Here is a 22,104-nt window from a genome sequence, read left to right as displayed (position 1 = left end):
CGCTGGAGGAGCAGCACCGGGAGACAGATGTCTCCCAGCAGCACTGCAGCCTCACACCCTTCCCCTCCCTCCCCGCAGCACACCGGCCCCTCCCTCGCTGCAGCACACCGGACCTCCCTCCCCGCAGCACACCGGCCCTCCCTCCCCGCAGCACACCGGCCCCTCCCTCCCCGCAGCACACCGGCCCTCCCTCCCCCACGTGGCACAGGCCCCCGCAGCACTGACCTCCCCCGTGCAGAGACCGGGCCGTTCAGCCATACCCTCCCCCACCTCCCTGTATCTGTGTGTATTTATTTGTGTGTGTGTATCTGCATCTGTGTGTGTGTATCTGTGTGTGTGTGTATTTATTTGTGTGTGTGTATATTTATTTGTGTGTGTGTGTATTTATTTGTGTGTGTGTGTATTTATTTGTGTGTGTGTGTGTATTTATTTGTGTGTGTGTGTGTTTTTATGTGTGTGTGTGTGTGTGTGTGTGTGTATTTATGTGTGTGTGTGTGTGTGTATTTATTTGTGTGTGTGTGTCTGTGTGCAGGGAGCTGCCTGCACGGATCTCATGCCTTTCCTCCCTCCCTGAGAGAGAGTGTGAGAGAGAGAGAGTGTCTCTGAGAGAGTGAGAGAGTGTCTGTCTGAGAGAGGTAGAGTGTCTGTCTGAGAGAGGTAGAGTGTCTGTCTGAGAGAGGTAGAGTGTCTGTCTGAGAGAGTGAGAGTGTCTGTCTGAGAGTGAGAGTGTCTGTCTGTGAGAGAGTGTCCGTCTGTCTGTGAGAGAGAGAGAGACAGTGAGGTCAGAGAGAGAGAGAGAGAGTGAGGTCAGAGAGAGAGTGAGGTCAGAGAGAGAGAGTGAGGTCAGAGAGAGAGAGAGAGAGTGAGGTCGGAGAGAGAGAGAGAGAGTGAGGTCAGAGAGAGAGTGAGAGTGAGATCAGAGAGAGAGAGTGAGGTCAGAGAGAGAGAGAGTGAGGTCAGAGAGAGAGAGAGAGAGAGAGAGAGAGAGAGTGAGGTCAGAGAGAGAGAGAGAGAGAGAGTGAGGTCAGAGAGAGAGAGTGAGGTCAGAGAGAGAGAGTGAGGTCAGAGAGAGAGAGTGAGGTCAGAGAGAGAGAGTGTGAGGTCAGAGAGAGAGAGTGTGAGGTCAGAGAGAGAGAGTGTGAGGTCAGAGAGAGAGAGAGAGTGAGGTCAGAGAGAGAGAGAGAGTGAGGTCAGAGAGAGAGAGAGTGAGGTCAGAGAGAGAGAGAGTGAGGTCAGAGAGAGAGAGTGAGGTCAGAGAGAGAGAGAGTGAGGTCAGAGAGAGAGAGGTCAGAGAGAGAGAGAGAGTGAGGTCAGAGAGAGAGAGAGTGAGGTCAGAGAGAGAGAGTGTGAGGTCAGAGAGAGAGTGTGAGGTCAGAGAGAGAGAGTGTGAGGTCAGAGAGAGAGAGTGAGGTCAGAGAGAGAGAGTGAGGTCAGAGAGAGAGTGAGGTCAGAGAGAGAGAGAGTGAGGTCAGAGAGAGAGAGAGAGTGAGGTCAGAGAGAGAGAGAGAGTGAGGTCAGAGAGAGAGAGAGAGAGAGAGTGAGGTCAGAGAGAGAGAGTGAGATCAGAGAGAGAGAGTGAGGTCAGAGAGAGAGAGAGAGTGAGGTCAGAGAGAGAGAGAGAGAGTGAGGTCAGAGAGAGAGAGAGTGAGGTCAGAGAGAGAGAGAGAGTGAGGTCAGAGAGAGAGAGGTCAGAGAGAGAGGTCAGAGAGAGTGAGGTCAGAGAGAGTGAGGTCAGAGAGAGTGAGGTCAGAGAGAGAGAGAGTGAGGTCAGAGAGAGAGAGAGTGAGGTCTGAGAGAGAGAGAGAGAGAGAGTGAGGTCAGAGAGAGAGAGTGAGGTCAGAGAGAGAGAGAGAGTGAGGTCAGAGAGAGAGAGAGTGAGATCAGAGAGAGAGAGAGTGAGTGAGGTCAGAGAGAGAGAGAGTGAGGTCAGAGAGAGAGAGAGTGAGGTCAGAGAGAGAGAGTGAGGTCAGAGAGAGAGAGAGAGAGAGAGAGAGAGAGAGAGTGAGGTCAGAGAGAGAGAGAGAGTGAGGTCAGAGAGAGAGAGTGAGGTCAGAGAGAGAGAGTGAGGTCAGAGAGAGAGAGTGAGGTCAGAGAGAGAGAGTGTGAGGTCAGAGAGAGAGAGTGTGAGGTCAGAGAGAGAGAGTGTAAGGTCAGAGAGAGAGAGTGTGAGGTCAGAGAGAGAGAGAGTGAGGTCAGAGAGAGAGAGAGTGAGGTCAGAGAGAGAGAGAGTGAGGTCAGAGAGAGAGAGAGTGAGGTCAGAGAGAGAGAGAGAGTGAGGTCAGAGAGAGAGAGAGTGAGGTCAGAGAGAGAGAGAGAGAGTGAGGGTCAGAGAGAGAGAGTGAGGTCAGAGAGAGAGAGAGTGAGGTCAGAGAGAGAGAGAGAGAGTGAGGTCAGAGAGAGAGAGAGAGAGTGAGGTCAGAGAGAGAGAGAGAGGTCAGAGAGAGAGAGAGAGTGAGGTCAGAGAGAGAGAGAGAGAGTGAGGTCAGAGAGAGAGGTCAGAGAGAGAGAGGTCAGAGAGAGTGAGGTCAGAGAGAGTGAGGTCAGAGAGAGTGAGGTCAGAGAGAGAGAGAGTGAGGTCAGAGAGAGAGAGAGAGAGAGAGAGTGAGGTCAGAGAGAGAGAGAGAGAGAGAGTGAGGTCAGAGAGAGAGAGTGAGGTCAGAGAGAGAGAGTGAGGTCAGAGAGAGAGAGTGTGAGGTCAGAGAGAGAGAGTGTGAGGTCAGAGAGAGAGAGTGTGAGGTCAGAGAGAGAGAGAGTGAGGTCAGAGAGAGAGAGAGAGTGAGGTCAGAGAGAGAGAGAGTGAGGTCAGAGAGAGAGAGAGTGAGGTCAGAGAGAGAGAGAGAGAGTGAGGTCAGAGAGAGAGAGAGTGAGGTCAGAGAGAGAGAGGTCAGAGAGAGAGAGAGAGAGAGTGAGGTCAGAGAGAGAGAGTGTGAGGTCAGAGAGAGAGTGTGAGGTCAGAGAGAGAGAGTGTGAGGTCAGAGAGAGAGAGAGTGAGGTCAGAGAGAGAGAGTGAGGTCAGAGAGAGAGTGAGGTCAGAGAGAGAGAGAGTGAGGTCAGAGAGAGAGAGAGAGTGAGGTCAGAGAGAGAGAGAGTGAGGTCAGAGAGAGAGAGAGAGAGAGAGGTCAGAGAGAGAGAGTGAGGTCAGAGAGAGAGAGTGAGGTCAGAGAGAGAGAGAGAGTGAGGTCAGAGAGAGAGAGAGAGTGAGGTCAGAGAGAGAGAGTGAGGTCAGAGAGAGAGAGAGAGTGAGGTCAGAGAGAGAGAGGTCAGAGAGAGAGGTCAGAGAGAGTGAGGTCAGAGAGAGTGAGGTCAGAGAGAGTGAGGTCAGAGAGAGAGAGAGAGTGAGGTCAGAGAGAGAGAGAGTGAGGTCTGAGAGAGAGAGAGAGTGAGGTCAGAGAGAGAGAGTGAGGTCAGAGAGAGAGAGAGAGTGAGGTCAGAGAGAGAGAGAGAGTGAGATCAGAGAGAGAGAGAGAGAGTGAGTGAGGTCAGAGAGAGAGAGTGAGGTCAGAGAGAGAGAGAGAGTGAGGTCAGAGAGAGAGAGAGAGAGAGTGAGGTCAGAGAGAGAGAGAGAGAGAGAGAGAGTGAGGTCAGAGAGAGAGAGAGAGTGAGGTCAGAGAGAGAGAGAGTGAGGTCAGAGAGAGAGAGTGAGGTCAGAGAGAGAGAGTGAGGTCAGAGAGAGAGAGTGTGAGGTCAGAGAGAGAGAGTGTGAGGTCAGAGAGAGAGAGTGTGAGGTCAGAGAGAGAGAGTGTGAGGTCAGAGAGAGAGAGAGTGAGGTCAGAGAGAGAGAGAGTGAGGTCAGAGAGAGAGAGAGTGAGGTCAGGGAGAGAGAGAGAGTGAGGTCAGAGAGAGAGAGAGTGAGGTCAGAGAGAGAGAGAGAGAGAGAGTGAGGTCAGAGAGAGAGAGAGAGAGAGTGAGGTCAGAGAGAGAGAGAGTGAGGTCAGAGAGAGAGAGAGAGTGAGGTCAGAGAGAGAGAGAGAGTGAGGTCAGAGAGAGAGAGAGAGGTCAGAGAGAGAGAGAGAGTGAGGTCAGAGAGAGAGAGAGAGTGAGGTCAGAGAGAGAGAGGTCAGAGAGAGAGAGGTCAGAGACAGTGAGGTCAGAGAGAGTGAGGTCAGAGAGAGTGAGGTCAGAGAGAGAGAGAGTGAGGTCTGAGAGAGAGAGAGAGAGAGAGAGAGAGAGAGTGAGGTCTGAGAGTGAGGTCAGAGAGAGAGAGTGAGGTCAGAGAGAGAGAGTGAGGTCAGAGAGAGAGAGAGAGTGAGATCAGAGAGAGAGAGAGTGAGGTCAGAGAGAGAGAGAGTGAGGTCAGAGAGAGAGAGAGAGAGTGAGGTCAGAGAGAGAGAGAGAGAGAGTGAGGTCAGAGAGAGAGAGAGAGTGAGGTCAGAGAGAGAGAGAGAGAGTGAGGTCAGAGAAAGAGAGAGAGTGAGGTCAGAGAGAGAGAGAGAGTGAGGTCAGAGAGAGAGAGAGTGAGGTCAGAGAGAGAGAGAGAGTGAGGTCAGAGAGAGAGAGAGAGTGAGGGTCAGAGAGAGAGAGTGAGGTCAGAGAGAGAGAGAGAGAGAGAGTGAGGTCAGACAAAGAGAGAGTGAGGTGAGAGAAAGAGAGAGAGAGAAAGAGAGAGGTCAGAGAGTGAGAGTGTGTGAGAGTGTCTGAGAGAGACACCAACTGCGCACTGCAACTGTTAGGTATGTATATACACCTTTGTTTTTACTTTGGTGGCCGCGTAAAAATCCTGATCGCCTTGGGGAGCCTTGAAAAAATTCTGATTGCCTTGGGGAGCCTTGAACCGAAAAAGTTTGGGAACCACTGATATAGAACACACAATTGAAAAGGACAAAGACAATCCCCTTGTTAGCACTCTTAATTACACCTAAAGAAAATCTACTAATAAAGATTATATTGCAAGAACCAGATGCACTGCCGAGTCAGAAAAATGAACAAGATTTTATTGGAATAACAGCAAGACACACTAACTTAAAAACATGAATATACTAAAGACAGCCTAACAAAATATATGTATCAAAAAATATTGGATAAAAGGAGGACTGTTGATCTAGTGAATAAAATCTATGTTACCTCAAAAAAACTAGAATGTGTCTAAATAAATATAAATTGTAACACAAAAATAGTTTAATGTAACCCTAGATGGTAATACAAAATAATATAAATCCCTACTGGCATAGATGCCTAATAGAGAGATATATGATAGATTGTGGCATGGAGGAAAAGTATATGATCAATGACCCAGTATACAGCCAGGAAAAATAATATATTACCAAAAATAAAAGGGGAAGAGAAAAGCACACAGGGATAATAGTCATACCCTGCCTAGCAATTCCCCAAAAAAAGAAAACAATGAGAACTGATGCAGCAAACAAAATATATACCCATTAATGACATGCTAACAAACAGAGTCATACATTTGAAAAATACAGCAGTGCTTAGCACTGCAAGGACAAATAATGCCCATACAGCAAAGAGAGTTAATACTCAGCTGTAGCAGGATTGCGTGAGGCATATGTCCATCAGATTGTAGAAGATTTGTTCCAATGTTTGCGCATAGCAGAAATAAAGAAAATCAAAAATGCTGAAAATCATAAAATGATATGCAATAAATCGCCAAGTGTGTTGGTCAATATTTTGGGACCCTTGAAGACACCAGAAATAGCTGTGCCATTTCTTAAGAGTCCTTGAAAGTTAACATCTCTGAGTTTGTTGTTGAGTTAGCAGCATGTAAGTGCAATATTAACCATGATACAAGTCCATAAGGGATTTATTAACCTCAAATGGTGTGCTCAGCTTCTCCCACCCTCTCTATGCGTCCTACTGTATTCATTAAACTGGAATAATGGCATTTCTGTGCAAAAACACGATCAAGTGCATTTCGCCACATTTATTATACAGTTCTCATATGTACAAATAGAATTTGAAAACAAAATAAAAAATCTGCAGAATATGCGAATGAACGAAACTCGCAAAATTATGCAATTCAAGCAGTGAGACTGCATATTTCACACACCCAGAAATCTCGCCTCTCTCTTCTCTATGTTCTTCTCCAGCAAAACCTCAAAATCACATACAGTTCCTCAGGGTGGGGCGACAAATAGACACATTTTGTGATGAAAGGGCATGCAAATGGGACGTCTTTTGAAATGATTTGCCTCCATAGATAATTCTTAATACAGCAAAAAAACAAAACAATATTAATGTGTCAAATTTCAATGTGTTTTGGAGCAATTTTACAATGTCAAAACTCACTGTTTAATGAATCATGTTAAAAGCATCTTGTATGACTGATGTACTAAACAGATATTTCTCTTTGTTTTTTTTTCTTTCAGGAACCAACTAAAGGAACAACTATAATGTATTAAAGACACATATCTATACTGCCAAAAGTATGATTCCTAAAGCTGTACACAAGAGTGCCTTTATTTAACAGCCATTGTGTTCCCCATAGAAATGGATCCTTGTGTGAAGTTACAATGCCTCAGTAACATGGCTTTGCTCAGATGCCTCACTGAGTAAGCTGTCCAAGTCTTCAGCATTGTGGTCTGCCAATTGAAACTCTGCCTTAAATTTTTGGGAGGCATCGTGAAAGGTTATCAAGTTTCAAAAGAAAAGCTCTGTATTTTCTGATGCACTTTTTATTTCTGTCCAAGTACTGTACTAAAGTACTGTGTCAAAAGAACGAGTCTTATTTTTTCGTTTACTCATATGCCAAAATGATACACTTAAGAAAAAAAGTTTCATGCAAATGTTTTTGTTATGGAAATGTGTTTCCAGAATGTGTCAGTCTCATAATCAAGAGGAACATTGTATGGTTACTGTGCTGTTTTTGTAACAGTTTAAAACTCAAATCCTTCTATAAGTGGAACAATAGTTATGGACACTAGCAGGTATGAATCATCTGATACTAAACCATCATCAAAGCATTGATGCTGGCAAGGACCCTTTTCAACTTTTCATGTACCGTATGGAGCCTCTAACTACTCATTTCTATGCTACTGTATTTGCAGTTTACTATAGTGTTAGAGTATACTGTAATGTTCATCATACTTTTGCTAATGTTTTTTTAGCTGAGAACAAAGCTGTTCCCTCTAAAATTTGGAAAATTATCTTAATGTTGTTTGGGGTAATGGTGGCATCCTATGGCATGATAAAGTTAAAAAAGCTTGTAACCAAAATCTTTAAAAAAAAATGCCTGGGTTGGTTTTATTGAATGGGCGGTTAGGTATAAGACTGTAAGGGGTTATGTAGCTCTTATCTGAAATGGTATTTGAACATGAAATTTAAACAATGACGTTTTAAACAACAGAGCCATTACTACACTAGTTTGCCCCCATTTGCTTTTTAGCACTTTATCTGAAAGTTAGTGAAATGTACAGTTTCCATTGCAATATTAGCAACAATAAGTACACAGTGAGAACAGATAGAAGTCTTGTGGAAGAACAAAGAGATATCCATAAAACAGTTAGATATGACCACTACATTCCAAATAAGATGAAGAATGAACAGTTTGAGATTTTAGACACGAGACATTTTACTTTCCAAAGCTATCGCAGAGGCCTGTCAGCTTAAATAGTCTATTGTAAAAAAAACCACATGGCCACACCTTGAAGGTCTTTCCCCCATTTTGTTACTGTGGAAAGCACTTTGTATAGCGGGCAACTTCTCCACCACCTCCCACCCTCCCCTTCTGACAGCTTCTTTCTAATGATTGTTAAAGCCCACCGTTTGATTTATGTGGTTAACTGTCATGAAAATGTGAATGATAGCTGTTTGCCTAAGTGTTGACATATAAGGTATGCTAAATTAAGTTATATAAAATCTGAATGGATTAATGATTTGCCCTATGTTTTGTTGGTGTATTTAAAACAATATCAAGAGTTCCATGTGATGTAGAATGGTTCCCATAAAAGCATGAAATGCCGCTACTGTTGTGTACTAATGTTAAAATATTCTGTCTTTTAAAATGAAAATGTGTACTGTGTAAGCAATGCAAAAAAAATCATGTATCATATTTTACCTTTTCAGAGGATTTATTTGTGCCAAATATGTGTAAAAATAATTTACTGATACACAGATATTATATTACACTGATGATTATTTTGCCATTGAGTGATTCTAATTTTTAGTTTTAATATTTATATCAAGATTTAATTTTTTTACAAATGAAAGTATTTTAAGGTTACCTAGATAAGAGTATATGGTAAAGATCTACTGTATTTGACTTGAAAAGATGAATGTGCTTTCATGTCATCCTTTGCATACGTTTAGAAGTATATTATGAAAAAAAAAAGAAAGTTTATTGGGTCTGATGTAGTTAAACTGCATGTAAGTTTAAATTATTCTGGAAAATAAGTCTTGATTAGAAAGTGTCCAGATCGGCACTATCACCGTTTATTGAATAACTCCCACAGATTTAAGAAAGATAAAAGTTGTAAAACATGAAATATATCTCAGTACTCTTTATTTTGCATGTGTTCAAATTCTTAACCAATAGAGATTTTACGTGTTTTATTATTCTTATGCTTATCTTAATGATTTTAAAGGCTTTCTTCATGCCATTTATGCTGCATACCATCCAAATATTCTCACTACTATGGCTTCACAACGTGTTTCAAAGTGCAATATTTCAATCATTCATAATTTCAAACCATAACATTGATGCAGGTGGAGCTGTCAGGATAACCAAACTAGTAAAGTTATTGTTGCATTTAGGAGGAAAACATCACAAGATTCACCAAGAATGGTATTTTTTTCCAGAACAGGGTAAACACATACTGTATAGTATTTCTTGTATGAGATGACCGCACTCAACATTAGCAGAGTCAAATAACTAAATGATTCGTATGTTGTATAAATTGCTTCACAGACCTCTTCCCAGGGCCTGAGCCCAAAGTGTCTGTTTTGAAAAATCAGAAATCATTTAATGTGTTCTGTATGTAAATAAGGAGCTGTAAAAGGCATGTGCAGAGGGACAGACCAGGAGACAATTTTGGGGAAATTAAAACATGGCTTTATTCAGCCTGTCCCTTTAACAAGGCAAACCACACAAAAAGAAAGTCTACTCCATTTTGGAGACTAAATACACAGTACATGCCCTAATTATCTGACTGGCTGGATAGTCCAGTTCCCAGACCAAAACACAAAATATGCTATCAGGGAAAATGTATATGAAAGCCTTATCCGTGTATACTGGTCCGGTGTCTCCAGCTTCTCCATGCAAACTTCAGATGTAGGAGTTGCAGTCCTGCTGCTCCCTTGAGGGCCCGGCCACTGGCAGGTTTCTGTGTCCTCTTTGTCCAGGAATATAGGTCTGGTCTCCGTGTGTCTTGTTATCAGCACAGCCTTTGTGCTCCAGACATCTCTACTTTGTCAGCACAGTTCTGACAGTGCTAAGGATTGTCTCCTGGTCTGTCCAAAGCTGTTTTTTTTACCCTCCTATGATTACCCAGACGGAGCAGGATAATTGACTAGATGCCTGCTGGATTTATCATACAACTAGAGGCTTTTATTTAAACAGGGATAAGACCCTGTTACAGGGGCAATAATATGTTTGCAAATTAATGGGATATTTCTAAAACCATACCCAATTGGAATACCACTGCTCTAGTACATGGTAAAACATTTTTTTGTAAAAAGCTTGAAATCTGCTAATGACTACAATGCCATGCTGCAGATTTAAATACAGTATAAAGTCTGTTACAAGAATGTTACCAAAAAGTACAGTATAATATATGCAGACAGTTTAATACAATAACGATACAAACAAACAGAAATTTTAACATACATTACCACATTTTTTGGCTTCTCAGAGGTGTTTGAGTTAAAAATATGAGAATTCATGTGTCTTGTTGGCATAGAACACTGCCTCTGTTAAATTCTAAATTCATATTTCAAATGCACGGTTTTTATCCTGACAACCCATGAATTTGGAAACTTAATAAGCCTACCTTCTGGGCATGTCCTGGACTCCCCATCATCAATCTCTAGTGATATTTTTAGGGCTTGAGGTGAGAAAATAGTTTCCTTTTTCATTAAAAAAATGCCTGAGTACAGAAACATCCTCATAACTTTATCCCCAAAGCTCCTTGAATACTGTGTCCCAGATCATCACGTTCAAGGAAGTTTGACGGAGGCAAAGAGATTATTTTTGATTACATTAATACTATATTTGAGGGACAGATGGATATCTGACCTTTGCAACCCTCATAATCAGGGATTGTTTAGTATCATTTAATTAGTCAGATCGCAAATGTTACAAAGATGCATTTGTAATTCTTCTGAATCATATCAGATCCACAATATCTTTATTTTTTTTTTGAATTTCGCATATGTGGTGTCTTTCTGGCCACACCTTCCTACGTTTACACAGATTACTTGAAGAATGTCTTTTAAGATACATTAAAGGGCTTTAGTTTATTTCCACTGTGAAAAAGAGTTGTGAATCTAGGTTTTAAGCCCCCCACAATCCAGACCAGGTTTGCCTTTAGGTAACCCCACTTTTAGACAAACACAGAAAACCAGGCCATTGGCTTGAGCCCAATAAAACAAAAGCTTGTATTTTAGGATGCAACTTGTAACTCAAATTAACCGGTTGTGTGTCAGATTATTAAAATATTGAATATTTTAAGGGTCTTATCACACTATGTACAGTAGCTGTAAAGTCGGTTTAAAATGCTAATACTTATTGAGAGCAGCAGTGAAAGGCTGCAGACCTGTCTGAGACATGAGAATGTGCTCACACATGGTATTTGTATTTGCTGTACACAGAGCAGCAGTACATATTCAGCCCTAGTGTGTATTCACCAGCATTTTTACCACTATAACATACATTCCAACTGTACAATTTTTAACGGTAAAGTATCGTTTTGCGGGACTATGTACCGGCCCTAAGCACGGCCCTAAGCATTGTACCTGCTGCACACATGCTCCTTGCCACAGGCCAATTAGAATAGATGGGAGCGGGCTGGGGAAGTTGATGCCCAACGAGAGGATCTGGAGTCCTGGATGGGCCTAAGTAAGGGAACATGGAGGAAGGCCTGAACTGTCTGCTATTGCGAGTAGAAGGCTGCAGGCAGAGTGGGCCTTGCTGGAGAGAGGGCAAATGTGGTGAGGGACACTCAGGACAGATGAATTGCGGAAGCGAGGAGTCGAGTATGAAGCACTCAGTCTTGATATCGAATATAGTCGGGCGAATTTGAAGCGAATGTGGTGTTTCTTCGCAGCGGTGGATATTCGCGGCTTGGTTTTAATAAGTAAATTTGCCTTTCTTCGTTCAACTGTATGCAATACGAGAGTCATTAACATTATACTTTGCATATTCTATTAGTATCTCCCAGGTGTCCTTTTTTTGCACAGGTTTCTCTCTGCGTGTTTAAAAGGATATATATACAGTATATATATATATATATATATATATATATATATATATATATATATATATATATATATATATATATATATATATATATATTGTGACGACTCTGTTAGGGGGCTCTGCCATCTGTCCGGGCCCACTAGAACACAGTCTTTTAGGGTGAGGAAATCAATTAGACATATAGCAATGTTCCTGTTAGCTGGCTTCTGCCTGTTTAATTCAGTCCCAGGCACTGGGACTGTAACACATTGAAAAGAAGTACAAAACAAAACCCTGCTCAACTGAGCAATAACTAAACAAAGGATTTCCCTGACTAGGGTTGGGTGGCTTTTTCGCTTCCAACAAACAAAGTAAGAAACTTTACAAGTGAACATAGGACACAAATGATTTACCCTTTTAGGGGGAAAGGCTCTCTCCTTTCTGTTTCCATGCAGCAGTCCTGCATCCATGCTCTTGGAGACGGGCAGAGAAAACAGGATCCAACTTTAAACACATGCTTTCTAATTAGCAGGACATATGTTAAAGGGGCTGAAAACCAGTCCCAGAATCCGGTGCATCAAAAAACCTTCTTTAAGAATCAGCAATGAGTCCACAATATTGTTTTAGGAATACTATGTTGCAGCAGACATCTTTACAGAGTCCAACAATCTTCTATGTAAATGAGTATTCATGAGTCTGTTACTGTAAATATTGTGACTGAACTCTATGAGGCAAATTGGAGGCGATCACGGGCGTCCCGCAATAGTGGGGCTCCCAGCATCACTCAAACCACAAAACCTTAAGCGTATGCACATGTAATGTGATCAATTGGCATGTCACGCAGCACAAAAGGTTGAAGAAATACTAATTTAGGAATAACTCACGGTACTCTCTGGTGAACAATCCAAACAGTGATACACTCCTCTATAATCCACAGTCTAAGTGGTGATTCTTGCATGGCGTGCTCCCAGGTGTAAGATATACTGTACTATACAGTAATAGGGAAGATCCAAATGGAATAAGCCGGTGCACAGCAATAGAGCAACGCTGGACGTGGTGACCAAAAATATGTTTATTGGGTAAAATCCATATAGTTGTAGTACTGCAAATCCTCTAACATGTTTTGCATGGTGTAAGTGCTTTATCTGAATTAGCAGTACAGCTGACAGAAATCAGACATCAGGATCCTTCATCCCTCAGTTTAAGCACCTACGAAACTGTGGGATAGAATACATCCATTATGTGGCTGCACTTTCCAGCCTAAACAGTATAGAAGCTGTCCAGTATCCTGGGAGCCTTATATATCTAATTTATTAGAATTCCCTGGTTTCTGTCACAATATACGGTATATATAGCACTTGGGACTCTAATAAACTAGGACTTCCTCTCTGCAAGTTACTATAATGCTAAATCTACATAACGCTAACCACATGCTAATGTGTTAAACAAATGTTCCTTTATTGTATTTAATTAGCTTTGTGGATTTGAGTTGAACTCGGGGAAATGTGATGAAAAAGGCATACGCACAGCGCTACTGTAGCACTAAACAATTCTCCGTATATATACAATATTGTGCAAAAAATATATACATATATATTGTGCAAAAAAAAAATCTAAATAATGATAATATGTGTGCAAAGAAATGCCTCTGTAGAAACAAAAATTCTGCAGGCTAAAAAACCTGGGTTCTCTCAGAAAGCCAATTCAGAACATAGTTGGTGTAGGTTCTTTTGGGTGCAGGTTGATGTTCTAGAAGATATGTGGAAACAAGAAAGACAAAGAACATATAGAGCATCATGCAGTAAGCGTTCATAAGCCACTTATCGACCACTTATCGGCCAAAATGCCTACTCCGATTCAGTAAGCGTCGATAAGTGGGCGATAAATGCCTGAATCACCAAAAAAACTTTTGAACAAAACCAAATCGCCGACTGAGCAGCGATAAGCCACTTATCTACGCTTTCCAGAATGTTCATAAACTCGTGCAATTCTAGTAGCAGCGAGTAGGTTATCGACGCCTATCGCCGCTCTAGAATGGCGATTTTCTCCCAAAATCCAAACGCCAGGAAAAGTTGACAAGTTGATGGGGAGAAGCTGGCGATGAGCGGCGATAAGCGGAGAGACGGGACTTAGAAAGAATCAGGCATTTTTCCTGCCTCGGATTGATGCCGGGGGGCTCCGGATCCGATACCCATTAATACCAGCACCGGAGACCCCCGGCATGAATCCGATGCAGGAAAAATGCACTTGCAGCCCACTGCATTACCCTAGCGGCTAACCGCTAAGGCAATGAAGGGGTTAACCACCCGTGCCAGGCTTATTGTGGGTAACAAAATAGCCCTAATATCCACCTCCTAGGCCCCAATAAACATTGCAATATTTAATTAACACCAATACACCACCCCCCGTGCTCCCCCATAATGTAAAACCATGATTTCTTTTTTTACATACAGGATTCATACCCCAGACTAACAGGGGCCCCCGTGGGCCTGATGGGTGTCTGCAGGCCCAACAGTGCACCCCGGGGAGTGCCCACAGGTGTCTGGGGGCCCCCAGGTTGTCCCCACTAGGCGCCGTGGGCCTCCAGGTGGTCCCCGTGGGTCACCCCGATGGGGTCCACGGGTGGTCCCGTGGGTGTCTGGGGGTCCCCAAGTCATCCCCACAGGTGTATGGGGGCTCTCGGTGTTTAGAAGAAGGAACAGAGGGCACAATGGATTTTGCAAATTCAAACTCATTTATTGAGCCAACACTAGATGTGTTGGCTCAATAAATGAGTTTGAATTTGCAAAATCCGTTGTGCCCTCTGTTCCTTCTTCTATGTACCCAGGACTGACTGCAGGCTTTCATTCTAACATTGGAGCACCGGTAATTGTATAATTTTTCTTTTTTGAGGTGTGCAGCATTCCTCTCTATTATCTGGCCCTCGGTGTTTCCCACAGGGATCTGGGGGCCCTTGGGTGGTTACCATGGGGGTCTGGGGCCCTCAGGTAGTTCCCATGAGGGTCTGGGGCCCTTGGGTGGTCCCTGCAGGTCCATGGGGCCCCCACAGCTTTGGGGCCCCTGGTTCTTCCCAGCAGGTGTCCCCCGTGGGTCCACAGGTGGTACCCATGTGTGTCCGGGGGTCCTAGGGTTGTACTCGTGGGCGTCTGGGAGTCCTCAGGTGGTCCCCGCAGACCTAAGGTACTAACCCTGTATGTCAACAAATAAAACATGGCCTACATTTGAATAAATACACCCCCCCACCACCACCACCACCAAACACATACAGTACAGTAATGGGCAAAATAACTATTATCCAGATATGGATAACAGATTATTTGCCCATTATTAAACACAACCAGCATAAATACACTAAATAAATACAGTTCTACTTACCACAGCAATATGAAGGGCGTCCTCATCAGGATACTGCAGGTCCCTGTCCTCCGTTGTCAGAAAGCATACATACTGTCGCGGCCGAGTTTATTCTCACATTTGCCCGGTCTCGGCCGCGACAGATACCGTGCACGCGCCAAGGTGTCCCGTGCGCGCGCCAGAGCCTCGGAGGATCGGTTATCCGATCAAGGCACCCCCCCCCTCTCCGGGTCCACCGGGTCCCCCGGAGCCCCCCACCGCCATCCCCCACATTAGAGGAACCCATCGATGACGCCCGGCACGCCGAGGGAAAAAAACGAGCAAGCCGGGAAACCTCCCGGCTTGCGGCTCGAGCCGAGTTAGAATAAAGTGTGCCACCTCTGTACATAATAAAAAAATTCTAAACGCCTCTAACCCCTTAATTTCCGTAGAGGTTAATTACCGCTATAGTAATTAAGGGGTTAACCCACCCTGCCCTGCTACCCACCCGGGAGGCCTAACCACCCACCCTGGACCAACTATACCAACCCTGTACCATTGAGTAGTATGGTGGTACATCATACAGTACCCATATAATAATATGAGCATGATAAGCCTCTATAGCACTCCATGGGTACCCTAATCAAAATACATTAATGCTTAAAGCACACAATAATAAAACATTACAAAATTCCAAAAAACACAATTCACTAAATAAAAACCCTAGCCAACTAATGCAATTAATACAAACAATAACCAGATCAACTATGAATTAATTAAACCAGTAACCAAGCAAACCAATTAATTAATATAAAACAACAATGAATTAATTGTACAGGTAACCAATCAAACCAATTAATTAATAAAACAACAACGAATTAATTATACCTGTAACCAATCAAACCAATTAATTAATAAAACAACAATGAATTAATTGTACCAGTAACCAATTAAACCAATTAATTAATACAACAGCAATTAATTAATTGAAACATTAACCTACAAAGAAATTAATTATTTAAAAATATCTGAAACACAACCATTCAAAGCATTAGCCAACACAAGACATCATTAATTAAAACCGACAATGAATCGCCAACATTTTATTTAAATAACGAACCAGGGAAGGGGTAGGGGGACGGGGACAAGAACCCCCGCAACTGCTGGTCTAAGACAAAATGTGAAGGTGCTACGATCTGGGGTAATAAAAATTGTGTAAACCTGAAGAAGCAAAGAACCCCAATGTGAGAACACTAAATCACAGTGTTATCATAGAATGAACACAGGATAAACACACCAGGGCAACCTAATGAGGTACAGTGGTACAGTAGGTATAAAAGATATGATGTGTAATTTAAAAGAACACTTTATTGGAGAGACATACTCTTCTATCTTTAATCAGCTTCTTCTATCTTCATCTGTCATTATTTCTTGATCTTCTTAATCTTCTATCTACTTCTTGTAATCCAAAAAGCCCCATGGTATATCCCAACCGATATTGTCTCGTCGTCGTCTTGGGCTCAAATGAGGCGTCACAGCCTTAAATAGGGCTTGTGATGTCACATTTGGGCGGGAGTTGGTTCAACAGCCATCTGATTGGCTATTAAAACCATGTGCCGACTTTAATTTATTTTTTTAATGACTTCATTTAAAAGGAATGATGCCAGCCAATCAGAATGGCTGTGCTTCATTTCCCTTTAACATGACGTCAATAAATCCAAGATGGACAGTATTTCAGCCAATCAGATTGTGGGAACTAAATTCACAATGGTTGTAGTACACCATGTAACTCTCTTTGGATGACCTCACATACTTGACCTAAAATGACTCCGTCACATGGTGTACAACAACCATTCAGATTGGGGAATTGGTTCCCACAATCTGATTGGCTGATTGGCCATCTTGGATTTTTTTGAAAATTTACTGCATAGGCCCCATAGTATGTTCAAGAAAAAAAACAAAGCTTGCTGATGCTCATGTAGCGGCCTTTACTATAAGCCTTCATAAAAAAATAGTCGGGCCGGTTACACCTTCAGTTTTTTGAGCGTTGCAATCATGATATTCAGAAAGCCTTGATTACCTGTGATAGCAAAATTCCCAAAAAGAGTGAGTGAAGCTAGCCTCTCTCAAAAGGGCGATTTCTTTCAGCTGCAGAGAGAGTGGCACAGAGAGAGCTGCCTCCCTCTGCACATATTTCGCCAGTGATCAAAATATTTTAATATAAATTTTAATATTAGGGTAGATGAGCAGGGGATCTCCAGGAGCAGAACCGCGATGATTTTAGGTCTGGGGACACCCTGCTTCCCGTGATACAGGCTCAGTTATGGGGTGCCGGTATCTACTATGCATTTAAATGTCTCGCGTCACGTGACCCTGGGAATAAAATGCATCACATTTAGGCGCTTGCGTGAATGTCTCTTTGGAACCTTGTTGAAACGCATATGTGTGTCATCACATTTAGGCGCATGCGTGTATGTCTTATTGGACCCTTGTTGAAACGCATATGCGTGTCATCATATTTAGGCGCATGCGTGTATGTCTTTGAACTACAGGTACAGGTATAATCCTGCACACCCGAATCAGTGTGATACTGTAAATCCTTCTTGGGGCTTTGGCGACAATGACTTCTCATTCAATGTGAATTTCAAGTCTGAAAAAAAAAATAGACCCTTTTTTTCTTTTGTTTCTCGACATGGGCTTGCATAACAATTTTTGCTATTCTTAGAATCAATCACTAGCTTTTAAATTCTACACTACAGTCATGTATACTGTACTTTATGAGGTGGGTGACATACTGTAATTTTTATTTTGGGTGTGGGGTGGGGGGGTTTAAAGCATTCTTCCCCCCCACAGACACACACACTGTAAGGCCTCGGTCCCGCTGCGCTTGGTGGCGCGGGCGGCCACACGCGAGTTCCCCACCAGCAGGGGAATCCTGCGGAGCCGGTCCCGGTCCCCCCTGGCTGCACAGCTTACTACACGCGGTGGCGTGTCAGCCGCTATGGGATACAAGAGAATGGTGATCCCTAGCGTTGACGCGTCACGTGGTGTGGCTGTGAGCCAATGGGGAGGGGAGGCTTCGGGAGGAGGAGCGGCTTCGGGGAGCGGGGAGGAGTGTGGAGTGAAAGCAGCGTGAGTGCCTGTCTGTGTGTGTGTCTGAGTGCGTGCGTGCCTGTCTGTGTGTGTATGTGTGTGCCTGAGTGCGTGAGTGCCTGCCTCTGTCTGTGTGTGTGTGTTGCTTTACTTACCTTCAATCAGCAGCCCGAGCCGTGGAGGGAAGGGGGGGAGAGTAGCGGGTCCCTTCTGCTCAAGCCACGCCCCCCCTTCCACTCAAGCCTCCCACTCCCGCCCACCTCCCGCTCCGGCTCCCGCTCCCTACAGACCGCATATCGCGGTCTGTGTATTTCAGCGCCCCGCCTGTCTGCAGTGCGGGCGCGCTGACTCTGGGAGCGGGGCCTTAGCCTAACAAACCAAAGTGAATTGAACTAATTATCTACACCTCCCCCCAGAGCGATTCATTAGACACACGCGTGGTCTGGGAAAGCTGCTGTAAATTTGAGTAGTAGCACATCCACTCCTCCCCCCACCACACACACACACAAATCCTAAAGTATTTCAAATGCTTATCGACATTTAACCCCATAAAAGGGCCTGTATCTCAGGAACCAGGGGTTCCCCGGACCTGAAACCAACGCGGTTCAGCTCCGGAGACCCCCTGCACATCTACACTATGAATAAAACTTTTACTTACAAAATATTTGCTGCAGACAGATCTTGCCACGGAAGCCCTTCTCGGTAGGCAGACCGTCTCGCCACCGGCTACTCGCCGTGTTTGGAAATGTTTCTCGGGGGGTATTTGGGCCTTCCTGCATACCATGAGAGCAACTCGCCAAAAACATGGCGAGTTCAAACCCCTGCCGAAAGTGCTTTTTGGCTGCTTACTGCATACAGTAGACCCCTATATATAGGGGCGTTTCGCCACGTGATACACAAGAGGCACTCCTGACGAAGCCGACGCTATCACGTGGCGAAATGCGCTGAGTGGTAGTCTTCTTGCTATACGGAGCGGTCTGGAGAGGAGCTGCAGGCTGCTGGGTTGCCACCAGAGTGAAACCAGATCTGACGTCAGATGCCTGGACTCGCGGTGACGCAACAAAGCAGGGGCTGGAGACGGAGGTCTATCGGTGGCTACAGCACGGTGAGCTGGCATGCTGAGCGGTCTCTCCTGTACACTATTGAAATGTGACATGCCCGTTTTTTATTGACATATTAAAAGTGCACAATTTATAATTTAGATTAAATACTTTTAAACCTGGTTGATCTGTGCTATGCAGCTTTTTCCTCCCTCTATGTATCTGGGCATTATCACCTTGAGTACTGTGGTCGCTTTTCCTCTGATGACTTTGAGCTTACACTCACCGTGGATTGATTGCCAAAACCTTGATTATACATTGCTGTTAAAACTCTTACATTTTGTACTAGTAAGTAGACACTCTATACGAGCCAAGTTTGGAGCTGACATTTGTCCACCCTGCATTTGTCCTGCACTTAGATTTTCTGTGCTTTTGTGTGTTTTTTCCTCTGTGCTCCCTCTGGAAACCCTGATTCTACTGCAACATTTTGGACAGGTGAAGACAAATCCTACCAGAGGGTCTGAGCAGGGGGTTAAAATGCAATATTCTTTTTTGTCACCATTATTTGGTTTATCACTATTTTTCACGTTTATGTGTAGTATTATATATGCACCTTATATTGACTTTATTTAAAGTGTCATTTTCACTTCACTACAGTATATTCACAGTGATCACCTGTTTAGTTGTTTTGCACCTATATATCACTTTATACCAGTAATTTCCTATATAGCCTACCCATCAGCACGTCCCACCCTTTTTTATAACCACATCAACTATAAGCTGAAGCGGGGTTCCCTAATAGTGTTCCCAATAATATAGCGCTCTGAATTCCATCGATTGGCTATTTTATGCTTGCCAGGTATACCCAGGTCCTAATTAGAACTCTGTTGTTGCCCATGCACTCTTTTATCATACCAGAATTTATTGCTCAGGTTGGAAATCTCAGCCACAGTAGTAGTCAATTTATAAGCCTCTTGCAACTGCTCTTTGAGCTTATGTACATATTGCATGTATGTTGCAGGTGATGTGTCATCTGAAGCCACGGCGAAACATAGAGCGATTGGTAGTCAAGCCTCCCACCCAAACATCAAGTAATAGGGAGAATACCCTGTAGTTTCATTGTGAGTACAATTGTATGCATGCTCTAGGTCAGGGGTGCGCAAATTGGTGGGTGCTCCCTTCCCCCTCTGTGGGGTGCGCAATTTTTTTGGGAGGGTCATGATGGAGAAGAATTTGGGAGTGCTTGTAGACACAGGCTTAGCAATAGTGCCCAAAGTCATGCAGTAGATGCAAAGGCAAACGAGATCTTATCTTGCATTAAACAGGCAATGGATGGAAGGGAAGTACACATAATTATGCCCCTTTATAAAGCATTAGTAAGACCACACCATTTGTTTACATTAGAAAAGAGGCGTCTAAGAGGGGATTTGATAACTATATACAAATATATGCAGGGACATTACAAGGAGCTTTCAAAATAATTATTCATCCCAAGGAGAGTACAAAGGACACAGGGTCATCCCTTAAGGTTGGAGGAACAGAGATTTCACCAGCAACAAAGGACATGTTTTTTTTACAGTTAGGGCAGTTAAAATGTGGAATTCATTACCCATGGAGACTGTGATGGCAGATACAATAGATTTGTTAAAAAAAAAGGTTGGACATCTTTTTAGAAAGGAAAGATATACAGGGATATACCAAATAATAAACATGGGAAGTGTCATGTACTAAGCCTGCAGTATCCATACTTGTCCACCAGGATTGCTGCTGCTCTGCTAGCTCTTTCAAGGAACATTCCAGACCATGTAACCTGACACCTTTGCACCTGTGCTCTACTCTCAGCCTGCCTATATAAACTTCCTCTTCCTGTCTCTCAGTACCTGTTTATACTGTTTCCTCAGCTCCTGCTAGGTTCTTGTGTTTACTGCTGTTGCTATTATCCTGCTCCAGTCTCCTCGTTGCCGACCTTTGCTTGTGACACTGACCACGCTATTTGCTGCCTTCCTCCGACCTCCGCTTGTGACCCTGTCCACGATACCTGCTGTCTGCCTCCGACCTCTGCTTGTGACCCCGACCACACTATCTGCCGCCTGCCTCCGACCTCTGCTTGTGACCCCGACCACGCTCCCTGCTGTTCCTGCCACTGGGATCCACTCCAGCCGAAGTTCAACCCTTGATAGAATAAACAGGCGCTACCATGGATCCTGCCGGAACAGACCTGACCCAGGCTCGGACGCTCATTGACTTGAAACGTGCCATGAGTGGGTTTCCAAGAACAACAATGACATGTTTTAAATCATCTTGATCACGTGGAAGAACATGGTGCCTGCTGGGAAGAACGTGTCATCCGCTTGGAAGAATGTGCCCTCCGCTGAGACGATCGGGCCACCCGCTTTGAGGAATGTGTCGTCCTCTTGGAAGAACGAATGTGCCGCTGCCACAGAAGCTGAAAACTGTGAACTACATGCAGCTTTAATAGCTGCGTCTGTTCAGAACACTGTGCTTGTGCAAACCGTGCCACGTGTACTCCTTCCGGAATTTTTTTTGGGGAAAAACAATCATTCCGGGATTTCCTTAATCAATGCAGACTTCTGTTTAAGCTTCAGCCCACCATCTATAATACCAATGAAGCCAAGATTGGACTGATCATAACCCTGCTCAAGGATGAGGCCCTTGCTTGTGTCTCCCCTATGTTAGAGCAGGATATCCCACTACTAAGGGATCTGGAGGGATTCATCGAAGTCATGAGTCTGATTTTTGATGACCCAAAATGTGGTTCAACCGCTGAAGCAACTCTGAACAATCTTTGTCAAGGAAGATGCTCGGTAGCTGAGTACACGGCTGAATTCCTCAGATGGGTTACCGATACTGAGTGAAATGAGGCTGAGCAGAGATATAATTTTCGACAGAGTCTCTCTGAGAAAATTAAAGATGAACTAGCCCGGGTGGTGCCTCCAGAGAGATTTTAGGAATGTGTCCGTTTATGCATCCAAATCGATCGCAGGCTTACGGAAAGACGATTTGAGAGACAAGGGTTCCTGCCAAGCAGCCCCAGGGTTAGAGATGTCAGCACCCCAAGACATTCCAGGGAGACTGAGGAGGAGCCGATGCAAGTAAACACATTGCGGAGACCTATCTCAACTGGGGAAAGGAATAGACGCCGAGCAGAAGATCTCTGTTTGTATTGCGGAAACGATGGACACTATCTTGCCGATTGCCCAAACAAGTCCAAGCGGTCTTCTTTCCAGAGCCCTAGGAGAAATCAGCTGCACATCATTTCAAGGACTGTTT

The 22,104-nt window shown here is 44.0% G+C and overlaps 1 protein-coding gene across 7 annotated transcripts in view; it reads left to right on the top strand.

The window, feature by feature from the left end:
* Positions 1–8,427, top strand: part of MYRIP (myosin VIIA and Rab interacting protein) — a 626,131-nt gene extending 617,704 nt beyond the window's left edge. For all 7 annotated transcript variants that reach the window (XM_075586770.1, XM_075586771.1, XM_075586764.1 and 4 more), the window contains one exon: positions 6,324–8,427. In XM_075586770.1, the coding sequence (XP_075442885.1) occupies positions 6,324–6,356 (33 nt within the window). In that variant the 3' untranslated portion in view covers positions 6,357–8,427. The remainder of the gene's footprint in view (positions 1–6,323) is intronic.
* Positions 8,428–22,104: the final 13,677 nt, after the last annotated feature.

Source organism: Ascaphus truei, chromosome 2, assembly GCF_040206685.1.
Source record: "Ascaphus truei isolate aAscTru1 chromosome 2, aAscTru1.hap1, whole genome shotgun sequence".
Taxonomy (NCBI): domain Eukaryota; kingdom Metazoa; phylum Chordata; class Amphibia; order Anura; family Ascaphidae; genus Ascaphus; species Ascaphus truei.
Note: the sequence above shows the minus strand (reverse complement) of the source record. Positions and strands in the feature narration are given on the sequence as shown.